Below are 20,369 nucleotides of genomic sequence, written 5' to 3' on the forward strand. Positions count from 1 at the left end.
AATGTTCACTAGATAAGACGAATGGAGATTGATTTGGCAGAATCCTTGTTGACATTGGCAAGGATATCAATAACATATTTGGATTGAGACAACAGAACCATTAGGAAGCTCTTGAAACTCAATCCAAGAAAGTAATCTAAGTTGGTGAATATTATTTGTATTGATCTATATACCTATCTTCTATGTAAACGCAATCAGCAATGCCAAACTTCTATTGATGGGTTCGGAGCATGAGATTTTCATAGTGATGGAGTGTTCAACTTGAGGTCAATAACAAAGAATATGACAACTGATATGAGGGAATTATTTCAATGTCTTCTGTTTTGCATATATAAATACATATCCAAATCTGTAATGGTAAATTGGCTCGAAAGGTTTATCCATTTCAAAAGGGCTAAATGACAATGACAACTCGGTGAACAAAAATGAATTATTGAGATCAATATCTTAGCTTAATGGTGCTTGAACATTGTTACTTTGTTAGTTTGAGTAATAACAGTCCCTGCATAATTATCGGACACTGTCATTGACAGAGAAGCTGCATAATTATAATTGACATACAACACTGTCATTGGAAACCATATTACTAGCTAGAGGAACCTGTGTAAGATTCTTAGACAAATAGCTATATGTAAGGTACAAAATTTGAAAAAGTAATAAGTCCAGATGTTTAAGATGCTCTTGTCTTGGCTCGTATCTTCCTAATTAAGTAGTTTTCCAAACCAATGCCAGCATCAACAATTCTAGTATAACCTTCAATTTCAATCTTAAGAGCTTTCTCCAAACCATCACTGATTTTCGCACCATCATCATCTTCCCCTTCACATATTAAAGGTATTATGATCATCCAAGTCTCTGAATGAGGAGCCTCCCCATGCTCAAGTGATTTGGTGAGAACTCCACAAGCTTCATCAGTCCTACCAACATTGCAGAACCCCTTCACTAAGGCATGGATGACAGCAAAGTGTGGAGAAAACCCTTTGGACAGCATTTCCTCCATGTATTTATATGCCTCATCAAGCATTCCAGTGTCACATAAACCGCTTACCAGAGAGCGGTAAGACACCAAATTAGGCAAACACCCATTATCCTGCATGTCATGAATAACTTTGCAAGCATCGTGAGCACGCCCCTCCCTACAGAACCCTGAGATAACTGTATTATAATGAACAATATCAGGATTGCAGCCTTTGACCTTCATCCTACAAAGAAGCTTGTAAGCTTCCCTGAGCTTCTTCTTCCTACACAAACTATTCAACAAAGTGGTATACGTCAAGGAATCAGGAACAAACCCTTTGTTCAGCATGTCCTCTAAAAGATCAACAGCTCCATTTACCTGACTCTTCCTACACAATGCTTGCATCAAAATCCTGTATGAGTCAATGTCAGGAACAACATCTCTCTTAAGCATTTTGTTGAACAGTGTGTAGGCAATGCTGATATCACCATTGAGACAGAATGCCCGCATGAGAATATTGTAGGATTTGGTGTTGGGGAACACGCCGTGCTTGTGGGCATCCTTGAAGAGATCAAACGCGGGACGAAGGTAATTCCGGTGGGCAACGAGAATCTGAAGAATGCGGTTGAGGTGTGTGGGGAGAGGCTTGCACTGGAACTGCAACATGGTGTAGAAGGTTTTGAGGGCTTTGTGGGGCAAATCGGCTTCGGCATAGATTTTGATGAGGTAGGTGAAGACGGTGGGAGTGAGGGGTAGGGAATCAGATTTGAGGCGAAGAAGGAGATGATCGAGGAGTGAGAAGTGTTTGGAGCGACCGAATTTGAGGATGAGGATGAGATAGGTGGAGTGAGTGTGGCGGAAGTTGGGTTGGCGAGAAGCATATTCGAAGATTTCTTTGGCGAGAAGAGGGTCTGATTGAGAAGCTATGAGCTTCTGAACTCTTGTTGGAGACCCAATTGGGGAGTTTGAATGGTAACGTTGTTGGTTTTGGAAATGATGGGGTATTGATATTGATGAACGCAAGATGCCATTGGAGAATAGAGTTTTGGAGGAGCCAAGTAATGGTAACGGTAACGGTGCTCTGCGCATCGAGCTGGGATCTGAGGACAGGGATAACTCAATCACAGACACATAGTCGAGTCGAGGCTTCGATTTATTTGTTTAAAACAATTATATGCATCTATTTGTTTTATTTTATTTTTTGCTAATAGAGAGGGCCTAAGCCCAGCATCTATTTTTATTTACTGTGGGATTTATTTTATTCTTCTCATTTATCAAATATATAAAAATATATTAACTTAATTATTTATCAGAACTTACCTTTTCATCCAACCAGACAAAAAAGTGCTTTTTTTTTTCCTTCACTCCATTCAAATCATGTATAAAATCATCTACTATTTTATCTAACAGTGTCGTTCGTAATGATACAAATTTTTTGTTAGAACCCATTGGTTGAGAGTTCGATTTCTATAAGTTGTATTTTTAGACGGACCTTTAACTTTCACCACACACAGGTCAAAATTGCAAAGCCAATTTAACCACAAAAAAGTAGTATTTTATCTCTACATGTATACACGGAATTGATAGAGTATTTAATAGAGTATTTTATCATCAATAATATTCACGAAATTGATTTCTTTCATATATTCTTATCTAAGTTATGCTTTTCACTTTCCTCTCTCTCAGGCAACATTGATCCACTGTGACAATGTGAGTTTCATCTACCTCTCTTGAAATCCAGTGCACCATCAATGTACTATACATTTCGAGATGAATATTCATTTTGTTCGGGAAAAGGTCGCGCGTGGTCAAGCTCGCGTCCTTCATGTTCCTTCCCATCATCAGATTGCATACATTTTTACAAAGGGCCTTCCTCAGGGTTCTTTTTGATGATTTTCGTTTCAGTCTTAGCGTCGGTGAATCTCTCGCTTCGACCGCGAGGTGTGATAGAATAGAATATTCTTGTATTTATTCTTGTGTAATTATGCCTGTAATTAGAATTTAGCTTTTATTATTAGTCAACCATGTATTTGTATAAATAGAGTGTTTTTTCATCAATAATATTCACGAAATTGATTTCCAAAATATATTCTCATATAAGTTATCTTTTCACGTACAAAATGAGAAATTAAAATTATATAAGTCAGATTTCTCATGAAATAAACACTAATCACATGTTTGAATTAGTTTAGAGTAAAGGAGACAAACCCACCTTACACACACCTTCTATAGATAGAATAGGTTTTTTTGAAAGCTAGAACAAGTTAGATATTAGCAAGGGGATTTCTACCATCCATCATAATTTGAAATTTTTATTTTCATGTATTATATATCATTGTTTTGTTGAATTTCGGTCATTCAACATGATTAACGGGACCACCATAAACATATATGTTGAAACACAGTTGGTATATTCGCATATAAAGTTAGAGAGTCAGTTTCAGCACAAACCAATGGGCAGCATGGTTGGTTGGTACTATTAGCTAGAAGGAAGTTGAACCAAGAAAATTGTTAAAGAGGAAAATGAGTGGAAGCAAAGACAAAGCAAACGTAAAATAATTGAAGAACAAGATGCGGTCGTCATGTCATGTGGCACCTCCTAAGAGGCAGACCCCGATTGAGGACAGCCACAAAATCATTATGCCTTCATTCAATCACTCCACGGGTCACAGTCCCAACCACGATATACTCAATGTTGTGGCACGTTTCTGACATGGCATTCTTCCAGAAATAAATATCTGCAATAGTATTGCTGTTCAGTCCGCAAATTTAGGTCATCTCTCGTGATATTTTTTGTGTTTTTAGATATTATATTAATTTTCATAAACTATAGTACATCATCATTATTATTTTTATCAATGAAGTCTAAGTAGTAGTAGTTTATTAACTAGTTGAGAGCGACGAGAAGAATTGCAAACTAAAGAATTTGAGCGGGCTTAAAATAGATGATACTTTTAGAAATTACATTACTAATTACTATAAGAAAATAGGGTTTCTAAGAGGGATTTTTTTTTCTTCAAAATTCTTGTAGTAAATACTCATCTTACTTTTTTTTTTTTTTTTTATCTTAAATGATACGTGACTTTCATAAAAAAATAATTTATAAAAATTAAAAACTGTCACATAAAATGAGTTAAGCAGGCAGATTGATGTAGTGTTTCAACACTTAATCTCTTAAGCAATTAATTACACTTAAATCTGATTTGTGAACTTCCTGTTATCATCGAAAATATGGTAGATTGAGAGGCACGTGTGATGCGTGTGGAACCCATGGTGAATCAAAACAATGGTGGAAAAGAAGGCACGTCAGCATGGGGAGGAGATATTTTTGAGGAATTTGGAGGCTGAGGTTTTCAAGTATTAAATGCTTTTTCTGTGTCTGCCTACATCCACTAGTTTTAGCGGACTTTTGAGATATTTTCATTGCTCCTAACCTAGCTAGCTCGATCTACTTAACGCTCAAGCATGAGGTAGTTGAATTTGCTACTCTATCTTCGCCTCACCAATATAATATTCACTTTCAATTTAATTTCTCTCTAATTCTCATTCATCCGAGTTACTAGTACTAGTAGTAGTGATGCAGACGCCGAATGATAATGGCGATGTGGAGAGGATTTTGCCTCAGACGGCCCTCAGAATATTGCTTGTCGAAGCTGATGATTCCACGCGCCAGATCATCGCCGCCCTTCTCCGTAAATGCAGTTACAAAGGTTTTTACCCTTTCCACTTCAATATATAATCAATTCGATCTTGTTTAACCTCCTCAAGATTCTGCTTAATCATAATTTATTTTGTATATGTATGTAGTAGTTGCTGCAGTTCGTGATGGCTTAAAGGCATGGGAGACATTGAAGAACAAAGCACATGACATAGATCTCATATTAACTGAAGTCGATTTGCCTTCAATATCTGGATTTTCACTTCTTACTCTAATCACTGACCATGACTTCTGCAAACACATTCCTGTCATAAGTATGTATTAATTCACTTAATTAATCTTCATACATACAAATTACTTACATATATATATATATATATATATATTTTCTCAATAATTAAAATTTCTCATGGTTTTGCATTTGCAGTGATGTCATCTAATGACTCAGTTAGCATGGTCTTCAAATGCATGTTAAAAGGTGCAGCTGATTTTCTTATCAAACCTGTAAGGAGGAATGAGCTCAGGAACTTGTGGCAGCATGTCTGGAGAAGGCAGACTGTATGCTAATAATCTCAATATTCTTCTTGCAACAATTTTCATATTAAACTTGTGTTTAATTCACCTTTTCTTGTTTCAATTTTATATTATTTTACAGATAACCAAGCCTCCTCAAAAATTAACACTTGCACACAATAATAAACTTGATGCTGCGATAGAAAACAAGCCTGCAAGCAATGACTCCACCGGTTCTGTGGCTTCCACTCAGAAAAATAACGAAACTAGTGAGGCTCAAGTAAGTTTGCATCCCCTCCCCTGTGCTCAAATTTTCACTGAAATAATATACTCCAATATGAATATCATTGTTAGACTTGTCAATACCACTCATTTCAGTGTGTTAAGTGTCAAATAGAAACTAAATTAAATTTTAAGTATGCTGGTTTCATTTTCAGAAATCTATTTGAGACTTTCAATGTTAGGGTTAAGTAACATCTAAAGACATATAGAGCCCGTTTGGGTGAGGACCAAAGAACATCTAGAACATTTATTGGAGTTTATCTGGTGTTATTTTATAGTAGAGAAGCTTCAATAAGAGTTCTTTGGTCCGTATCCAAATGAACTCATAGCCTATGATCTCTTGTAAAATGTATATATGAAGCCGCTCTTCTTTCAACTTGAGGAAATTTCCCCTTTCTAGATTAGGCTGGCTTCATGAAATTAAAAAATCAACTATTGTGCAGAGCACTTGTACTTCGCCAATTTTGGGAGCTGAGAGTGGTTCCATGGAAAATATGCAGGATGCAACCCAGCTGAAGAGTTCTTCAAATTTGAGTGATATTGATGCAGTGAAACAGGATAAATCTACCCAATTAGAAATGGAATCACCTAAGCATAACAGTGAAGCTGGAGGTAAGAAACTTTCTCTTATTTTCTATTTACTTTCCTTCAATTGCTTAGCTCTTAGTTTGTTACTTAGTGAGAGTAAAATTTATTGCAGAGAAATCAATTATATTTGTATCCGAAGCTGTCAAGAGCAACAAAACTTCGACTGGTTTAAGGCTAGGTCAAGGCTATGATTATATTGAAACCGAAAACAATGATGAAGTTATAAGGACAGAGTTAAGCAAAGGCAACCCTCACATTAGTACAGAGATTCGTGGATGCAGTGATGAACTCTTAGAACCTTCTTCTGGAGCTATGGACTTGATTGCTGCATTTGGGAATCTTCCAAAGAGAACTATTGGAAATCATAGTTTCCATGATGGTAGCACAGCCAAGTTTGAATTTGATACACAATTGGAACTTTCTACAAGAGGAGATTTTCCTGCATCGGAGGAAAGGCTAATGTTGAACCACACTAATGCTTCTGCATTTTCCCAGTAAGATCCTTATCTACTTGTGATTTTCTTGAATTCTTAAATGACATCAGATATTGAACCACTCATTTGCTTCAGCATTGAGTTTTTCAAAACTAAATTACAGAATTTCTGATAGATGGTAACATTCCTATCTGCAGGTATAGCAGTAGTAAGTTGTTTTCAGAGAACAGTCCTCATGAATCCCATGAATTATGTGAAAATACAAACATTTCTCATCGGTATGGGGGCAAAAATCAAAATCACAATCCGGAAAATACCAATTCTATGGTCATTGGCCAGTCTGGACAAGTGAAAACAAAATTCCCAAATAGTCAACTTGGATTCTTTCCTGCCACTGGGGTTAGTTTTGATAATGTGTCTACGGGAGATGGTGATGTTTTTCCTTCTATGCTCTACACACAATTGACTCCGAAATCAGTGTGCCAGAAGGAAAGTTCGCCATTTCCCACAAGTACTTCCTCCCAGTCCAATAATGAAAGTATGAAGTCGGAACATCATCACTGGTCAGATGATGCCACCTTTACATCTGATAAATGTGAAAATGATCAAAGCAATTTGGATTGTGCTGTGAATGACTCTTCTGCTACCCGTCAAAGTTCTAGTACAAGCTTTTATCATGATTCTGCAAATCATAGTAGTAGTGGTGTAAATGGAAGCGGTGGCAGCGGAAGTGATGGAAATGTTACTTCAACTGGTGTAGATGATGAACTTAGAGGGACAGATTCTCATCGGACCAGCCAAAGAGAAGCAGCCCTTACAAAGTTCCGACTGAAGCGAAAGGACAGATGCTATGATAAAAAGGTACTGCAGCCGTTGCAGCCATGTATTTCTGAAATTTTTCACGATGCTATCAGCATTTTTAGTTAGTTAGAAAACTCTTGTTGCATATTTTCACTAAAGATATATCTCACCAGAATTTGATTTATATTCTTGTCGAAGATGGTTAGATAAGGATTTTTGAAAATCTTTTCAATGCTCATTGCTGAATTTCTTTCATAGGTACGATATGAAAGCAGGAAAAGACTGGCAGACAAGCGGCCTCGGGTGAAAGGACAGTTTGTTCGCCAAGTACAACACAACGAACATACAGCAGTAGAGGCCGGTGGTGGTTTCTGAAACTGTTTTTGTTCTTGTATACTATCTATAAAGAAGTTAACTTCATTATTGAATTACAGTATCATTTTTTCAGACAAGGATTAGCTGTAGAGTCTTGTGAAATCTGTTTGCTTTTGGCATTGTTATTGATTTTTTTAACTTGTGATAATGGCTGTCTCTTAGAAATTTAGTATTGTGTTTGGAACTGACACTTACTCTAGTGCACGTTCATTGGTAAGCTAAAATTGGTAGCTTTGGTTCAAACGTGCTTATGAGAGTACCCTGCGGCTATCATGGTTGTAAACCTGTCTGTCAATACAATGGCGTCCATTCCATGAACTACTGTCTTATAATATATAAACGATTATGGATTGTCTTGAGGCTCAAAGTGATTGATATGAAGTTTTAATTTTATCCCTTCTATATATATTTGTTTTGGTCAACAGTGATCATATTCATGAACGAGGGTAATCAAACGTTAACAAGAGTGACAAATTTTCACACACGCTCAATGTAATGTAGGCTCCCTTGCTCCTAAATATCCATAATATTGAAAATACAGAAACTGGAAAAAAAAATAGAGCAAAATCACATCAACACCAACAATTGAAAACACTAAGAAGTTGGTGAAGGCTAGAGGAGGATGAAAAATTTGGTGTTTATATGTCAACATGCTTTTGTCTACAACTTTGATAGTTCACAATCACACCTCCATTTTTTTATTACCCCTATTTATCCTACTTTCTTTGTATATATCTTTCTCTTTTCTGATCATATCATTCACCACATTCCATACTTTTTCTTTTCTTTTTCTACCTTCACCTATTTTCCAAGGTGAGTCTCAACTCTCAACAAAACATTTTCGTTTTGTCTGGAGATGAGCAAAATTTGAAGCTGACAAAATTGATTTGCATGTTAGCATTAAGGTTTTTAGGTAGAGTTATGATATGCAGACAGAACAGATAGTTACGTACACTTCATTTCTTTTCTCTCTCTATAATATGTAAACAATGAAGGTGACGTGAGCTTACTAGTTGAGGACGGTGTGGGATCTACGTGGCATGGTCCAGACACAATCAAACTTGTGTAAAATGGAGGTGAAAACACTTGTGAATGATCACACCTCACCTCTCTTTGATCATCACTATTGCATGCACAAACTGTTGATTTTGTAATTAAGCTTATCCACATGTCGGCGAATGGCCTCAAAGTGAGCCACATCCCACATCTCGTTCGTTCTTTAGCTATTCTATTTCTTTCCGTCGCCCCTCTTCCCCACTTTTGGTGTTTGATTCATTTACATTCGAGGGAAAGAAAAATAAATTAAAAGCACTCACACCATTCACATACTAAAGATAAAGAAAAGAAAAGATTATTCTTTTTGTTTAGAAACATGAACCGCATAAGCAAACGGTGAACTGTTGGCTCCACATGTGACTTTAATTTATTAAAGGTTTGACTGTTCAAAATCAATTGAGGTGAGCAGCAATGCAGCATCATCAAAGCTAATTCACCTCTGAAGAAATTAACACTCTGTTAACTTCACTTCACTCAATTAAAACTCTCAAGATTTCTAGTATTTGTCACAAATGAACTAGTATTAATTGGTTTTTAACCTTAAACTCCAAGCAAACTCTTCCACACACACAATCTATATTTTATGCAATGACACCAAAAGCAAGTGTAAAAACAAGTTAAAATGAGGGGCCGGAGGAACAATAAAAGAGCAAAAAGAAAAAAGTAAAACACCAAATTAAAGGAGTGATCACTGATGAGTATAAAATTCAGAAACTGGGGTCACTCTGTCCTTCTAGCACACACCCCTTTCCTTTATAACTTTTTCCCTGGTCCATTAGAGTCCTCCCCTGTTTTCAGCTACTACTTGTTCACATTTCACAAGCCAAAAACCCCACCAACTTCTCTTTTTTCTGTCACTCTCAACTCAAGGGTCCATACTCCACTTCCCTTTAACTAGTGTCCACCTAGATCTCCACTCACTCCTATGGAAGAAGACCCAAACCCCCCAAAGGGCCAAAACCAACATCACCATCTTCCCCCTCCCAACAAGATACAAATGAACAATCACAAAGCTTCTCCTTCTCCCTACGGTGGTGGTGGTGGTGGTTCTTCTCCCAAACGTGCAGCCTGCACCTTCATCACCGTCTTTCTTCTAGCCGTTGGAATCACTCTGCTCGTCCTCTGGCTCGTCTACCGTCCCCACAAGCCCCGCTTCACGGTGGTCGGCGCTGCCGTCTACGCCCTCAACACAACCTCACCGCCGCTCTTGTCCGCCGCCTTGCAGTTCAACGTCCTCATAAGAAACCCCAACAAGCGTGTCTCTATTTACTATGACAGGTTCTCTGCCTTCGTGTCCTACAGGAACCAACCCATCACACAGCAGGTTTTGCTGCCGCCGCTGTTCCTGGAGAAGCACAGCCAAGTTTCGCTGTCGCCGGTGATCGGTGGCACGCCGATGCCGGTGACGGTGGAGGTGGCAAATGGGTTGGCGATGGACGAGAGTTATGGGGTGGTGGGTCTGAAACTGGTTTTTCTGGGCAGGGTGAAGTGGAAGGCAGGGGGCCTAAGAACATGGCATCATGGGCTTTATGTAAAGTGTGATTTGTTGGTGGGTTTGAAGAAAGGTTTTGTGGGTCAAGTTCCTCTGCTCCAAGCTCAAGCTTGTGATGTGGATCTATGAACAAAGCTTGTTTATGTTTTCACCCAACTCAAGTCTAATAAACTGTAATATGTTAGTCATCTTTACTCTTCCTCTGACTTTAATGTTGTTCTTTTCTTTTCTTTCATTTCAGCCAACAATTATATACAAAGTTTGAATTTTTTAGGGGTTTGTATAATTTGAATCCTATCTTGATATCTTTGCAAGAGAAAGAAACTTTAACTTGTTTGGCAAGAAAGGAAAAATTGGTGCTAAAAATTAACTTCAGCTCTTATTTACCAAACTTGGCAGAAATCAGGAAGAAGTGAGTTTTAGGAGAAACAAAAATCTGACTTCCTAGTTCTGTGCTAATACACTACAATACACTACACTTTCTCTTCCTCTTCTTTTTTGAAATTTATTTTAATGTTAAAATCGTTATTGCTTAAGCTACATATTTATAGCTTGAACTAAGTATTATAGTATTATAGGTGATGAGAACATAGGGTACACGAACATGATCAATAGGGCTATATGTATATATTTTGTATTCGTTTGCTTTTCATTTCTATATAGAGTCTTAATGGAAAAGCCTCAAGAACTAATTTGGCTTTATTTTGTTGCAAATTTTGCATTTTTTATCACATTATCATTTCCATCTTGTTGGGATTTTTTTTTTCATTTGACGAAACAAGTGTGCTTATATTTTTTTCATTAGATGGTTGTGTACTTGTGTTTCCATTTAGGGAGTTGTTATTCAGACCCCCCCACAGCTGTACTGGTTCAGATTCAGGCTCAGGCTCCTGTACTGCACTGGCAGCAGTCGTTGCACTACTTGCACGCCTTTTACGTGCTTCTTCTTTTTTTCATAGGGCGGCAATTTCACGCTCCTTACGTACCGATGCAGTGGGGGGATTCTACTACCATGGCTAGAACGGTTGGCCGGGGGCAAATTCAAATTCTCTGTTCTTGCCATATCTGAACCAACATTGGAAACATAAGACTCAAAACAGAACAAAAACATAAAGGCATTGAAGCTTGGACAGATAAGGGTCTAAGACGCACCTTAAGGCTGTGTGCGTCTTGGTCGCACCTTTAAGGTGCGTATCAAGAGCACCCTTAAGGTGCGTGTATTCTGAACACGCACCTTCAAGCTGCGACACAGACGCATCTACAAAGTGCAATAAAAACCATAACAAAATGGGTCGGGTCGCGTAACGAACCTGGCTTTCGGGAAGAATCTTGGGTGGTTGACAGCAGAAGGTGGCGATGGGGTGGCGGCGACTCCACTCGGTTGCGGTGTCGCTGGCGGAACCGATGGCGGTGGCAAGCGGAGGCAGTGGAGGATGATGCGTGAGAGAAGGAGAGAGATTTTGATTGAGGAAGATTTAAATGAGTGAAATGTGTTTGTGGGAGGGGGAGGGGGTTTGGGAAGTTTGAAGAAATGGGAGAAGTGGGGAGGGGGGGAGAGGGAGTTAGGGGGGAAAAAGGGAAGTTTTTTTTTTTAAATAGGGGCATTTTGGATAATTCACCAATTTTGAGCGGTCTGAATAGCTCGGAGGGGTCTGAATAACAATTCTCTTCCATTTATTTATCACTAAAAATCTAAAAGCGAATTTTAGAACTCATTATTAACTGTTACAACATCTATCACACCAAATTATCACTTAGTGATCAATGGGCATGGAAAAGTTTTTCCATATTATATTGATAAGTAATCTCCTATAACTTATGAGACCCTCCATTGTGGGTATCGCATTTCCCATATTTGAGTTTGATTCTTAGAATGGAGCTAGTGCTCAAGGTATTGGATTCCCGCCTTCGTTATGTTATTGGAATATTTGATTGATTAGTATAGTATTCTAGTGGAATGAGGAATCCAAAATATTAGGTAAAGTTGAGGGAATCAATCACTTCATATGTTAACACAACTCGGAAAACTTATTGCTCTTATAGCATGTACTCATCCTTGTCATATGAATGATTAGTTATTATCATTTTTAAAATGTGAAATAACTAACTATTAAAATAGCAACAATGATATATACACACCTCATTTTTTTAAACACTTCATTTTCACCTATTTTTATTTCTATCTCTCTCATCTTATCATCTATCACATCTCATACTTTATTTCTTTTTTTTCTTCTTATCTCTCTCCTCATTCACCTCTTCCACCTAATTTTTAAGGTGTGTATGTAACATTATTTTTTAAGATGTGTAAGTAACATTATTGATTAAAATAGGCGTTAATACGTTTGAAGTGACACACTAGAAGATAATATGTTTAAGAATAGAGTAATGATTGATAGGCCGAATACGAAGCCACCGAATGCATTTGGTTTAGGGTAAATAGCCAAATTGGTCCCTGAAAGTGTCAACCGCCTTCAATTTCGCCCCTAAATTTTCAAAATGACGTTCGTGGTCCCTGAATGTGCAAAATCTCCCTCATCGGCAGTCCTTGGGTTACAAAAAGGTAACGCTGTTAACGGAAGTGTGACTTGGAATTTTTTTTTGTCAAAGTTGTAGCTTGTGTGGCATTTGACTTGTGGAAAAGTTTTAAAAACTTCAATTTAGTCCCTGAATCTGAAAAAAAAAAATTATATCCCCCATCTTCCTCTACCTCTCCCCACCACCATCACCCTCTCTCCATCTTCATCTTCTTCATCCTTCTTTTTCTACTTTCCACCCTCATCTCCTCCCTCTCACGCTCTCTGATGCTCTCCCTCACCTAAACCCTTTTTCCCTTCCAAAAACCAAAATTGTTCAACCCAAAATCACAAAACCAAAAAACCCACAAACCAACATGGGTGGTAATAAAGATTTGCAAAATTTAATCTTAGTCTTCGGTTTAAATACTACTGAATCCCTGTGACCTTGTGAAAATTGGGGTTTGGTTTAAGATGATATAGAAGTACAGAAGCTTGGCTATTTACCCACAAACCAACATGGGTGCTGAATCAAACTCTTATCTGAGCTAGCAAGTAGTAATCATTCAACATGACTCATGTAAAGTGCAATATTGAAACAGGGTGTGCAGGATCTGAAAAACAAAGCTAGAGTCCTCAAATTCTAAACCTGGGTTTACGGATGATTGATGTTAGCTTTATGTACGAGCAAGAGTTTTGCTTTGCTTTGAGTGCATATTATTTATTGAAGCAATTGTTTGTACAATTGATAGATTAAGAGGCTGTGCTGTTCTGCCTATTTTTTTCAACTACAGAAATCTGATTTTCAAATGTGAACAACAAAGAGTTTATGTTTAATAATAATTTATTTTCATTTTAGTTTAATGAAAATTTGAATTAATAGTATGCACTTAGAGAGTTGGGGTTTGGTTTAGTGGGTTTGTGGGTTTTTTGGTTTTGTGATTTTGGGTAGAACGATTTTGGTTTTTGGAAGGGAAAAAGGATTGAGGTGAGGGAGAGCATAAGAGAGCGTGAGAGGGAGGAGATGAGGGTGGAAAGTAGAAAAAGAAGGATGAAGAAGATGGAGATGGAGAGAGGGTGATGGTGGTGGGGAGAGGTAGAAGAAGATGAGGGATAGAAAGAATTTTTTTCAAATTCAGGGACTAAATTGAAGCTTTTAAAACTTTCTCACTAGTCAAATGCCACATAAGCTTTAATTTTGACAAAAAAAAAATTCAAGTCACACTTATGTTAACGACGTTAGCTTTTTGTAACCCAGGGACTGCCGATGAGGGAGATTTGACACATTCAGAGACCACGGGTGTCATTTTAAAATTTTAGGGACGAAGTTGAAGGCGGTTGACACTTTCAGGGACCAAGTTGACTATTTACCCATTTGGTTTACTTCTCTTTTGATTTTTTCAATCTAAAACCTCCTCTGTTTTTGTAAGAATTGTATTGTTCGTAAATTTCATTGCCGTACTATATAACAACACTCTTAAGAATAAATTCTGACTGCAATCCTCTCATAGATGGGCTTTCTTACTCCACAAGACTTAGGCCCATAACAATTGGTTAGCAAGGTATCTTTCTTATATGTTTGAAAAAAACAATTGGACCAATGCAAAAAAGCACTTTGATTTGACCAATAAATATTTTGGATCTCTTATAACTCTCTCATTTACGACATTGGGAAATAGTCCATTAGAGCCGAACACCACACCCCTCTCCAAAAGGGTGAGTGATATAAATCTCCTTCAAGTAATCCATTGCCAAAGTGGTTTTTTTTTTCTCTGGATGCAACTAGTCAACTACCCTCTGGCCTCTACATAGAAGAGAAATTTGAAAGAATTTGTAATTTTCAAGAAGACACTTGAAAAAGGCCAAATTGAAAAGGTGAAACATTTCTAATACTTAAGTTCAAACTTCAAAATCTGATCAAAACTTGGGTGTTGTTGTGTGTTAGCACATCCTTTTTAATGTTTTATTTCAAAGCAAAAGTAATGAAAACATTTACTATGACAAATGAATTTTTTGCCATTTTTGGATAAACAGAATAAACTATAAAGATTCCAAATTTAATTTCACGATGCTCCTACAAACATGTGCCATAGGAACAAGACAAATGATGCATATGATCAAATTTAGGAAAGTTGTTGTGGAACCTAAGCATAGCCAGCCAACGTCACGTCTCCTCATTTCTCATGCACTTCACATGACTCCTCTCTTTTCTAGTGCTGCTCAAAACTGAAATGTGTGAGCATTATTCTATCCCTTCTTGTTTCTGCCTTTTTCTCTTTCTGGGTTTTCATAAAAATTATTACTTCACTCTTCCATACAGAGTTCTCTTTCGTGAGAGGTGTCAATTTCCCCCCTTCATTTCTGATTGTGTTTTGAAGATGCAAGCCGAAGCACAAAGCCAAGTAAGTAGCACTTACAGATTAACATTGCATACTGAAGTCCATCTCATCCTAAATACTCAAAGTAGGGAATACAGATTACTATGTTGAGGAAAAATTGGGAATGCTATTTCCTAGTTATTTTGGCTTTAATGTTTGTTAAGTGAACTTCGCAATCATGCATATACAATGTTATATATGCTTATTCTTTGTCAGGATTGTTGTTGATTTTATTTGACATCAAAATTGCATATTGACTTCAGGACATTAAATTACATAATTTTATTTATCTGTGCAATTGTGTCATTCCAAGCAATATCAAACTCTGGAAGAGTGAAGAGTGATTAAGTTCACTGTGTTTAATTGTATGTTGATTATATGACAGCCACACAACCTGTTGGTCTTGCTCTCTACCGACTTATATATGCCCATTCTCTGAGAACTCAAGTTGTCATTTTTTTACTCTCCCTATAGATATTTATTCTTTCTCTTGGATAAGGAGGCTGAATGTTCTTGTTGATTTATCTGTTTTTTAATTGGCCATGCTTTGTTTACTGGTGTCCAAGGATATTCTTGATTGATTGACTTCATTCTCTATTGCATGTTACTACTTTATTCCAAACTTTTCTGATGCATTATAAAGGCACTAGTCTTTGGAACTTATCTATATGCACTCTATTTTAATTGTGAATTTTCTCTTTCAATCTTTATTCCCCATTTCAAAGTCTTTGTTAAAGTTGTCAAGTATTACAATGTCAATAGGTATTATTTGCCTGGACTGAAGCTTAGTCTTGTCTTGATTGAAGTTTTTCTCCCTTACATGTCTTGCATACAATGTCGTCGATCATTTGGGAATGCAGTACTGCGTTATAATCAGTTAAAACAAGGTGGTGTATCCTCTGTTTCATTATATAAATTTTCCCGTAAAGGAAATCCGCATACATCATATTTAAAGCTGATTGCTATGTTATCTTGTGTTAGTCAATTGTAGATACATTGTGTGGTGGACTTAAATTGGTTAAGAGTCTTGCCTTTGTATTCATAACCATTGATTTGATATCATTATGATCTTTTACTTTTTGTTCTATTTGAACTGGCATTGTCATACAAGGCTCAAGCAGCTCATGAGGTTAAGTTGAGTTTGTGTGGCTTACTTCAAACCTAAGTACTAGTTCTTGAGGTTTACTTTTTTTTCCATCGCTTCCTATACTCTTGTACAATGATAAAATTACGGCAAAATCTTACACTATTGAATTAATACAATGAGATTATCTCTTCAAAATTCAATTTCGGAAAATATACATTTCACTCTTACACATTAAATGCTTTATTTAACTCTAATTTTTTACTTAGACTACACAATATTGCCCATGAGCTGTGGAATTTTTCAAAATAATCTGAGTAAACGCTTTCTGAAGTTGTCATTGATTTGATGTACATCAAAATGGGAAAATCAAACTATTCTGTTAAATTAGATGACCTATAAGACATGGGAAATTTGTTAGAGGAAGTTAATAGCATCTTGCTATTTCCTGTTTAATGATTGGAAATAATGTGTAGTGTTGTTGATTTTTGTTTCTTTTCCGTCACCAAGTTATTGGAAGATTACATTTTCATTGTTGATTTAATGCAGAAGGAAGCACAAAGCTCTCACCGTGCGCATAACATCGAAATCAGTGGAGATCTTCCTGGTGCTAGAAGGAACATTTGTGGGGAAGCACCATGTGGGTTCTCGAATGCTGGATCCATCTCCAAGGAATCAGAAGAACGGTCAACTTCCATGCGGAAGCTTTTGATGGCAGTGGTCCTCTGTGTTATTTTCATGAGTGTTGAGGTAGTCGGTGGCATCAAGGCTAATAGCCTTGCGATTTTGACTGATGCAGCCCATTTGCTTTCAGATGTTGCAGCATTTTCCATCTCCTTGTTTTCATTATGGGCTGCAGGGTGGGATGCCAATCCTCGCCAATCATATGGATTTTTCAGAATAGAGATTTTGGGTGCTTTGGTTTCTATTCAGCTAATATGGTTGCTTGCTGGGATTCTGGTGTATGAAGCCATTGAAAGAATTCTTGCTGGGACTCATCATGTGGATGGCTTTTTAATGTTTGTGGTTGCTGCATTTGGTCTACTGGTTAACATCATTATGGCGCTGTTATTGGGTCATGATCATGGCCATGGACATAACGATCATGGCCACCACAACCATGAATTTCAAGTGTCTACTCATCATCATCATGTTCATGATCAACATCATAACGATCACACTCACCATCATGCTCCTGAGGAGGTTGCTAAACCACTTCTTGGTGGATCAAAAGAGAAGAAAAAGAGATGGAATATAAATGTACAAGGGGCTTATCTCCATGTTCTTGGTGACTCTATCCAAAGTGTTGGGGTGATGATTGGGGGAGCAATCATATGGTATAAACCTGAGTGGATTTTAGTTGATTTAATTTGCACATTAATCTTTTCTGTAATAGTGTTGGTGACAACTATTAATATGCTGAGAAACATATTGGAAGTTCTTATGGAGAGCACACCTAGAGAGATAGATGCAGCCAAGCTTGAAAGGGGGCTGCTAGACATGGAAGAAGTTGTGGCTGTTCATGAGTTGCATATATGGGCCATTACAGTTGGGAAGGTTTTACTGGCTTGTCATGTTAAAATCAGACCCGAAGTGGATCCAGAGATAGTGCTGGAAAAGGTTGTAGATTATATCAGAAGGGTTTATAACATAAGCCATGTGACTATACAGATAGAGCGCAACTAGTACATTGTTTAGGTGAGTGATGAATTTGAAGGGAATGATTTAGATAGACTTGGGGCATTGTGCTTATTGAACTCCAATTTCTCTATGATAATAACTTTTTTAGGTTAAAATATATTCTCAGGGCTTTATGCTTCACTTAATATGTTTTTGTTAATTTGATCTTTGAGATGTTTAACTTTCCATTTACATTCATTCTAAATATTTAAAAGATAATCTAAATTTTTCATTTTTTCTTCTTCTTTCACTCAGTGCTAAAACTCCGAATTTATATTCTCTGAAGTGAAAGAAATCTTAAAGTCAGACATAAGTCATTCAATCCAGAGCGGATGACTCAAATTTTAAGCTAACTTCTATTGACCAATATTGAGAAAATATATGAGCCGACCAATCTTGTTCAAACGATGTAGATATTTTTTAAAAAATATATGTAGGGTTGTTATGACTTTTTTTTTTGGTCAAAGGGTTGTTATGACTTCTGAGTGCATGGAACCCAAATCCAAAAACTCATGTCTAGAAAGCAGTTGCAAAAAGTGGGTTGAATTCAAAACAGATATTTTTGCAATGCTTGACCCCTTTGCAGAAAACAAAAATAAAATGTTTCCATTCCAAAAAGGCCAACCAATAACCTCCTATCCAATGAAATACCATAAAAGCCCTATCTTGCAGCCATGTCAGCACACTATCCAGATGAGTAGAAATGAGTGGTTCAGCACTTCAAACTGTGGCTGAAGGATCTCCACATTACATTTGGAGATTAACAAACACCACTAATATGCCAAGAAAAATTAGGAACACAGGAAATATCTCAATACCTTAATCTATATTGGCTATATTCTCTCACCAGTGGCCTCAGAATCCTTCACAGCAATAGCACAGTAAAATTATAACCAGAAAGAGTTAACTAGCAATGGCCTCAACCTCCTCCCCCACCCTCTCTATATCCTCTTCATCCACCTTTGTTGATGGCAAGGCTCCAAGACAATCACCAACTGCTTCCACACAGTGTGTGAGCCTTCCCACTCTCCCCCCTCCACCTGTGCAGCCTCAGACTCGCCCATGGAAGGCCACTGCTTTTTGTAAGTCAATTGCAAAAGCCTGCCCAAACTAATATGTTTGGATCAACTTCTTTTTCTTCAGAATCGATTATGTCACCCAGAAGCTACTCATGCGAAAGTTTATCCTTAGAATTGACTTGATTTTAGAATTAGGCACTTAGTGATATTAATAGTATGTTTGGTTATACTATGAAATGTTGTAGAACCACACTTTTGGCTAGAAGTTATAAGTCTTAGCTTTAGAGTAAACATAACTAGGATTATGTGCAAATCCCAAAACCAAAGATGCACTTAGTAGAGGATAAATTCATAGGGTGATGCTTTCAGGTCGCAAGGTTGCGCGCAATGTTATGGCAATGGCTACCACAAGTGAGGCACCAACAACAGAAACTGTCACCACTGAACTCAATGGGGGTGAGCTGCCAGAATTTGTGAAGACTATTCAAGAAGCTGTGAGGATCTCAAATTAGTTAATTCTTTTAGTTAATGTTTAAGGGAAGTTTTTTTTCAGTATTAGTGCTGACTTTATTAGCCAAATTTTGACTGCACAGTGGGACAAAGTTGAAGACAAATATGCAGTGAGTTCACTAGGTGTAGCTGGTTTTGTTGCATTATGGGGCTCAGCTGGGGTGATCTCAGTAGGTTACTTAAATGCTCAATTTGCATTCTCTAATTAATTATCATTAACCTTGACTATTCTTGTGCCCCTAACATTAATTACTTTGTGATGATAATGCATTTGACTATCTTGTAACAGGCAATTGATAGGATTCCATTAGTTCCTGGGGTACTTGAGGTTGTAGGCATTGGCTACACTGGGGTAAGTAGTCCATTATGAATCACGTTCCTCTCAATCATAAAAAACCTTGACCATGTCAATTTTCACCATTTAAGCATTGAATCAATAGTGAGATGATGAAACTTGATATGATCATATTTTTTTTTTTACAATTAAGATGATCTGTTTGTTTCTGTCCATTACACTTTACTAGTTGGATAAGATTTAAGTGTTAAGAGTTGGACTTAGGACTAACATCTACTTATTTGTCTTTCTTTGCAGTGGTTTGCTTACAAGAACCTAGTTTTCAAGCCTGACCGGTAGGCTCAATTTTTGTTGAATGAATTATATATTTTGGTTCATTGAATTAATTGACTTCATGATTAATGTTTTCCCATAACTTTAAACAATAATTACAGGGAAGCTCTGTTTCGGAAAGTAAAAGAAACAATTAACGAAATAACTGGGAGCAGCTGAGAGAGTGAGAAATTGCTGCTGATTAAGATGGTGTTCACATAAAAAGAGATCTAATTGCAGCTTTGTGTTGAAGATGCCATGCAACCATGCTTCATTTAGTCCAATAAGCTTCTGACCACACTTTATCCCATGTAATTGTAATCTAGCTTGAAAATAAATGTAGCTTCATGCATATATAATCTCCTTCAATAAAATATCATTTCTTCGATATTCTTTTGATTATGAATGAGTTTATCTG

At 37.1% G+C, this 20,369-nt stretch overlaps 5 protein-coding genes across 10 annotated transcripts; 4 read left to right on the forward strand and 1 right to left on the reverse strand.

Moving 5' to 3' along the window:
- Window positions 1-503: 503 nt before the first annotated feature.
- LOC130731435 (pentatricopeptide repeat-containing protein At4g01400, mitochondrial) lies at window positions 504-2,132 on the reverse strand. The gene has a single exon (XM_057583728.1). It carries the CDS (start codon window positions 2,045-2,047, stop codon window positions 671-673), a length of 1,377 nt encoding a protein of 458 aa, XP_057439711.1. The 5' UTR covers window positions 2,048-2,132; the 3' UTR covers window positions 504-670.
- Window positions 2,133-4,325: 2,193 nt separating this feature from the next.
- Window positions 4,326-7,976, forward strand: LOC130731438 (two-component response regulator-like APRR9). Of its 5 annotated transcripts, XM_057583730.1 has the most exons (9): window positions 4,326-4,428; window positions 4,531-4,668; window positions 4,766-4,930; window positions 5,044-5,174; window positions 5,272-5,409; window positions 5,855-6,023; window positions 6,112-6,493; window positions 6,631-7,294; window positions 7,493-7,976. In XM_057583730.1, the coding sequence occupies exons 2-9, from the start codon at window positions 4,536-4,538 to the stop codon at window positions 7,607-7,609; spliced, it is 1,899 nt and encodes a 632-aa protein (XP_057439713.1). In that variant the 5' UTR covers window positions 4,326-4,428; window positions 4,531-4,535; the 3' UTR covers window positions 7,610-7,976. The 5 variants fall into 5 exon arrangements, with proteins under 5 accessions (XP_057439713.1, XP_057439718.1, XP_057439717.1 ...); XM_057583735.1 differs by having other exon boundaries at window positions 4,395-4,668; window positions 4,769-4,930; window positions 5,912-6,023; XM_057583734.1 differs by lacking the exon at window positions 4,326-4,428 and having other exon boundaries at window positions 4,435-4,668; window positions 5,912-6,023.
- A 1,399-nt stretch (window positions 7,977-9,375) lies between these two features.
- Window positions 9,376-10,430, forward strand: LOC130731439 (NDR1/HIN1-like protein 12). Its single transcript, XM_057583736.1, has one exon. The coding sequence runs from the start codon at window positions 9,591-9,593 to the stop codon at window positions 10,284-10,286; it is 696 nt and encodes a 231-aa protein (XP_057439719.1). The 5' UTR covers window positions 9,376-9,590; the 3' UTR covers window positions 10,287-10,430.
- Window positions 10,431-14,769: 4,339 nt separating this feature from the next.
- On the forward strand, window positions 14,770-17,974 carry LOC130732767 (metal tolerance protein 1-like). 2 transcript variants are annotated; one of them, XM_057584758.1, is made up of 3 exons: window positions 14,770-14,908; window positions 14,994-15,075; window positions 16,685-17,974. In XM_057584758.1, exons 2-3 carry the CDS (start codon window positions 15,052-15,054, stop codon window positions 17,819-17,821), a joined length of 1,161 nt encoding a protein of 386 aa, XP_057440741.1. In that variant the 5' UTR covers window positions 14,770-14,908; window positions 14,994-15,051; the 3' UTR covers window positions 17,822-17,974. The 2 variants fall into 2 exon arrangements, with proteins under 2 accessions (XP_057440741.1, XP_057440740.1); XM_057584757.1 differs by having other exon boundaries at window positions 14,770-15,075.
- A 590-nt stretch (window positions 17,975-18,564) lies between these two features.
- LOC130731441 (protein CURVATURE THYLAKOID 1B, chloroplastic-like) lies at window positions 18,565-20,339 on the forward strand. Its single transcript, XM_057583738.1, has 6 exons — window positions 18,565-18,897; window positions 19,204-19,328; window positions 19,428-19,514; window positions 19,634-19,696; window positions 19,937-19,974; window positions 20,074-20,339. The coding sequence occupies exons 1-6, from the start codon at window positions 18,729-18,731 to the stop codon at window positions 20,129-20,131; spliced, it is 540 nt and encodes a 179-aa protein (XP_057439721.1). The 5' UTR covers window positions 18,565-18,728; the 3' UTR covers window positions 20,132-20,339.
- Window positions 20,340-20,369: the final 30 nt, after the last annotated feature.

The sequence above is a fragment of the Lotus japonicus genome, chromosome 1 (genome assembly GCF_012489685.1).
Source record: "Lotus japonicus ecotype B-129 chromosome 1, LjGifu_v1.2".
Classification (NCBI taxonomy): domain Eukaryota; kingdom Viridiplantae; phylum Streptophyta; class Magnoliopsida; order Fabales; family Fabaceae; genus Lotus; species Lotus japonicus.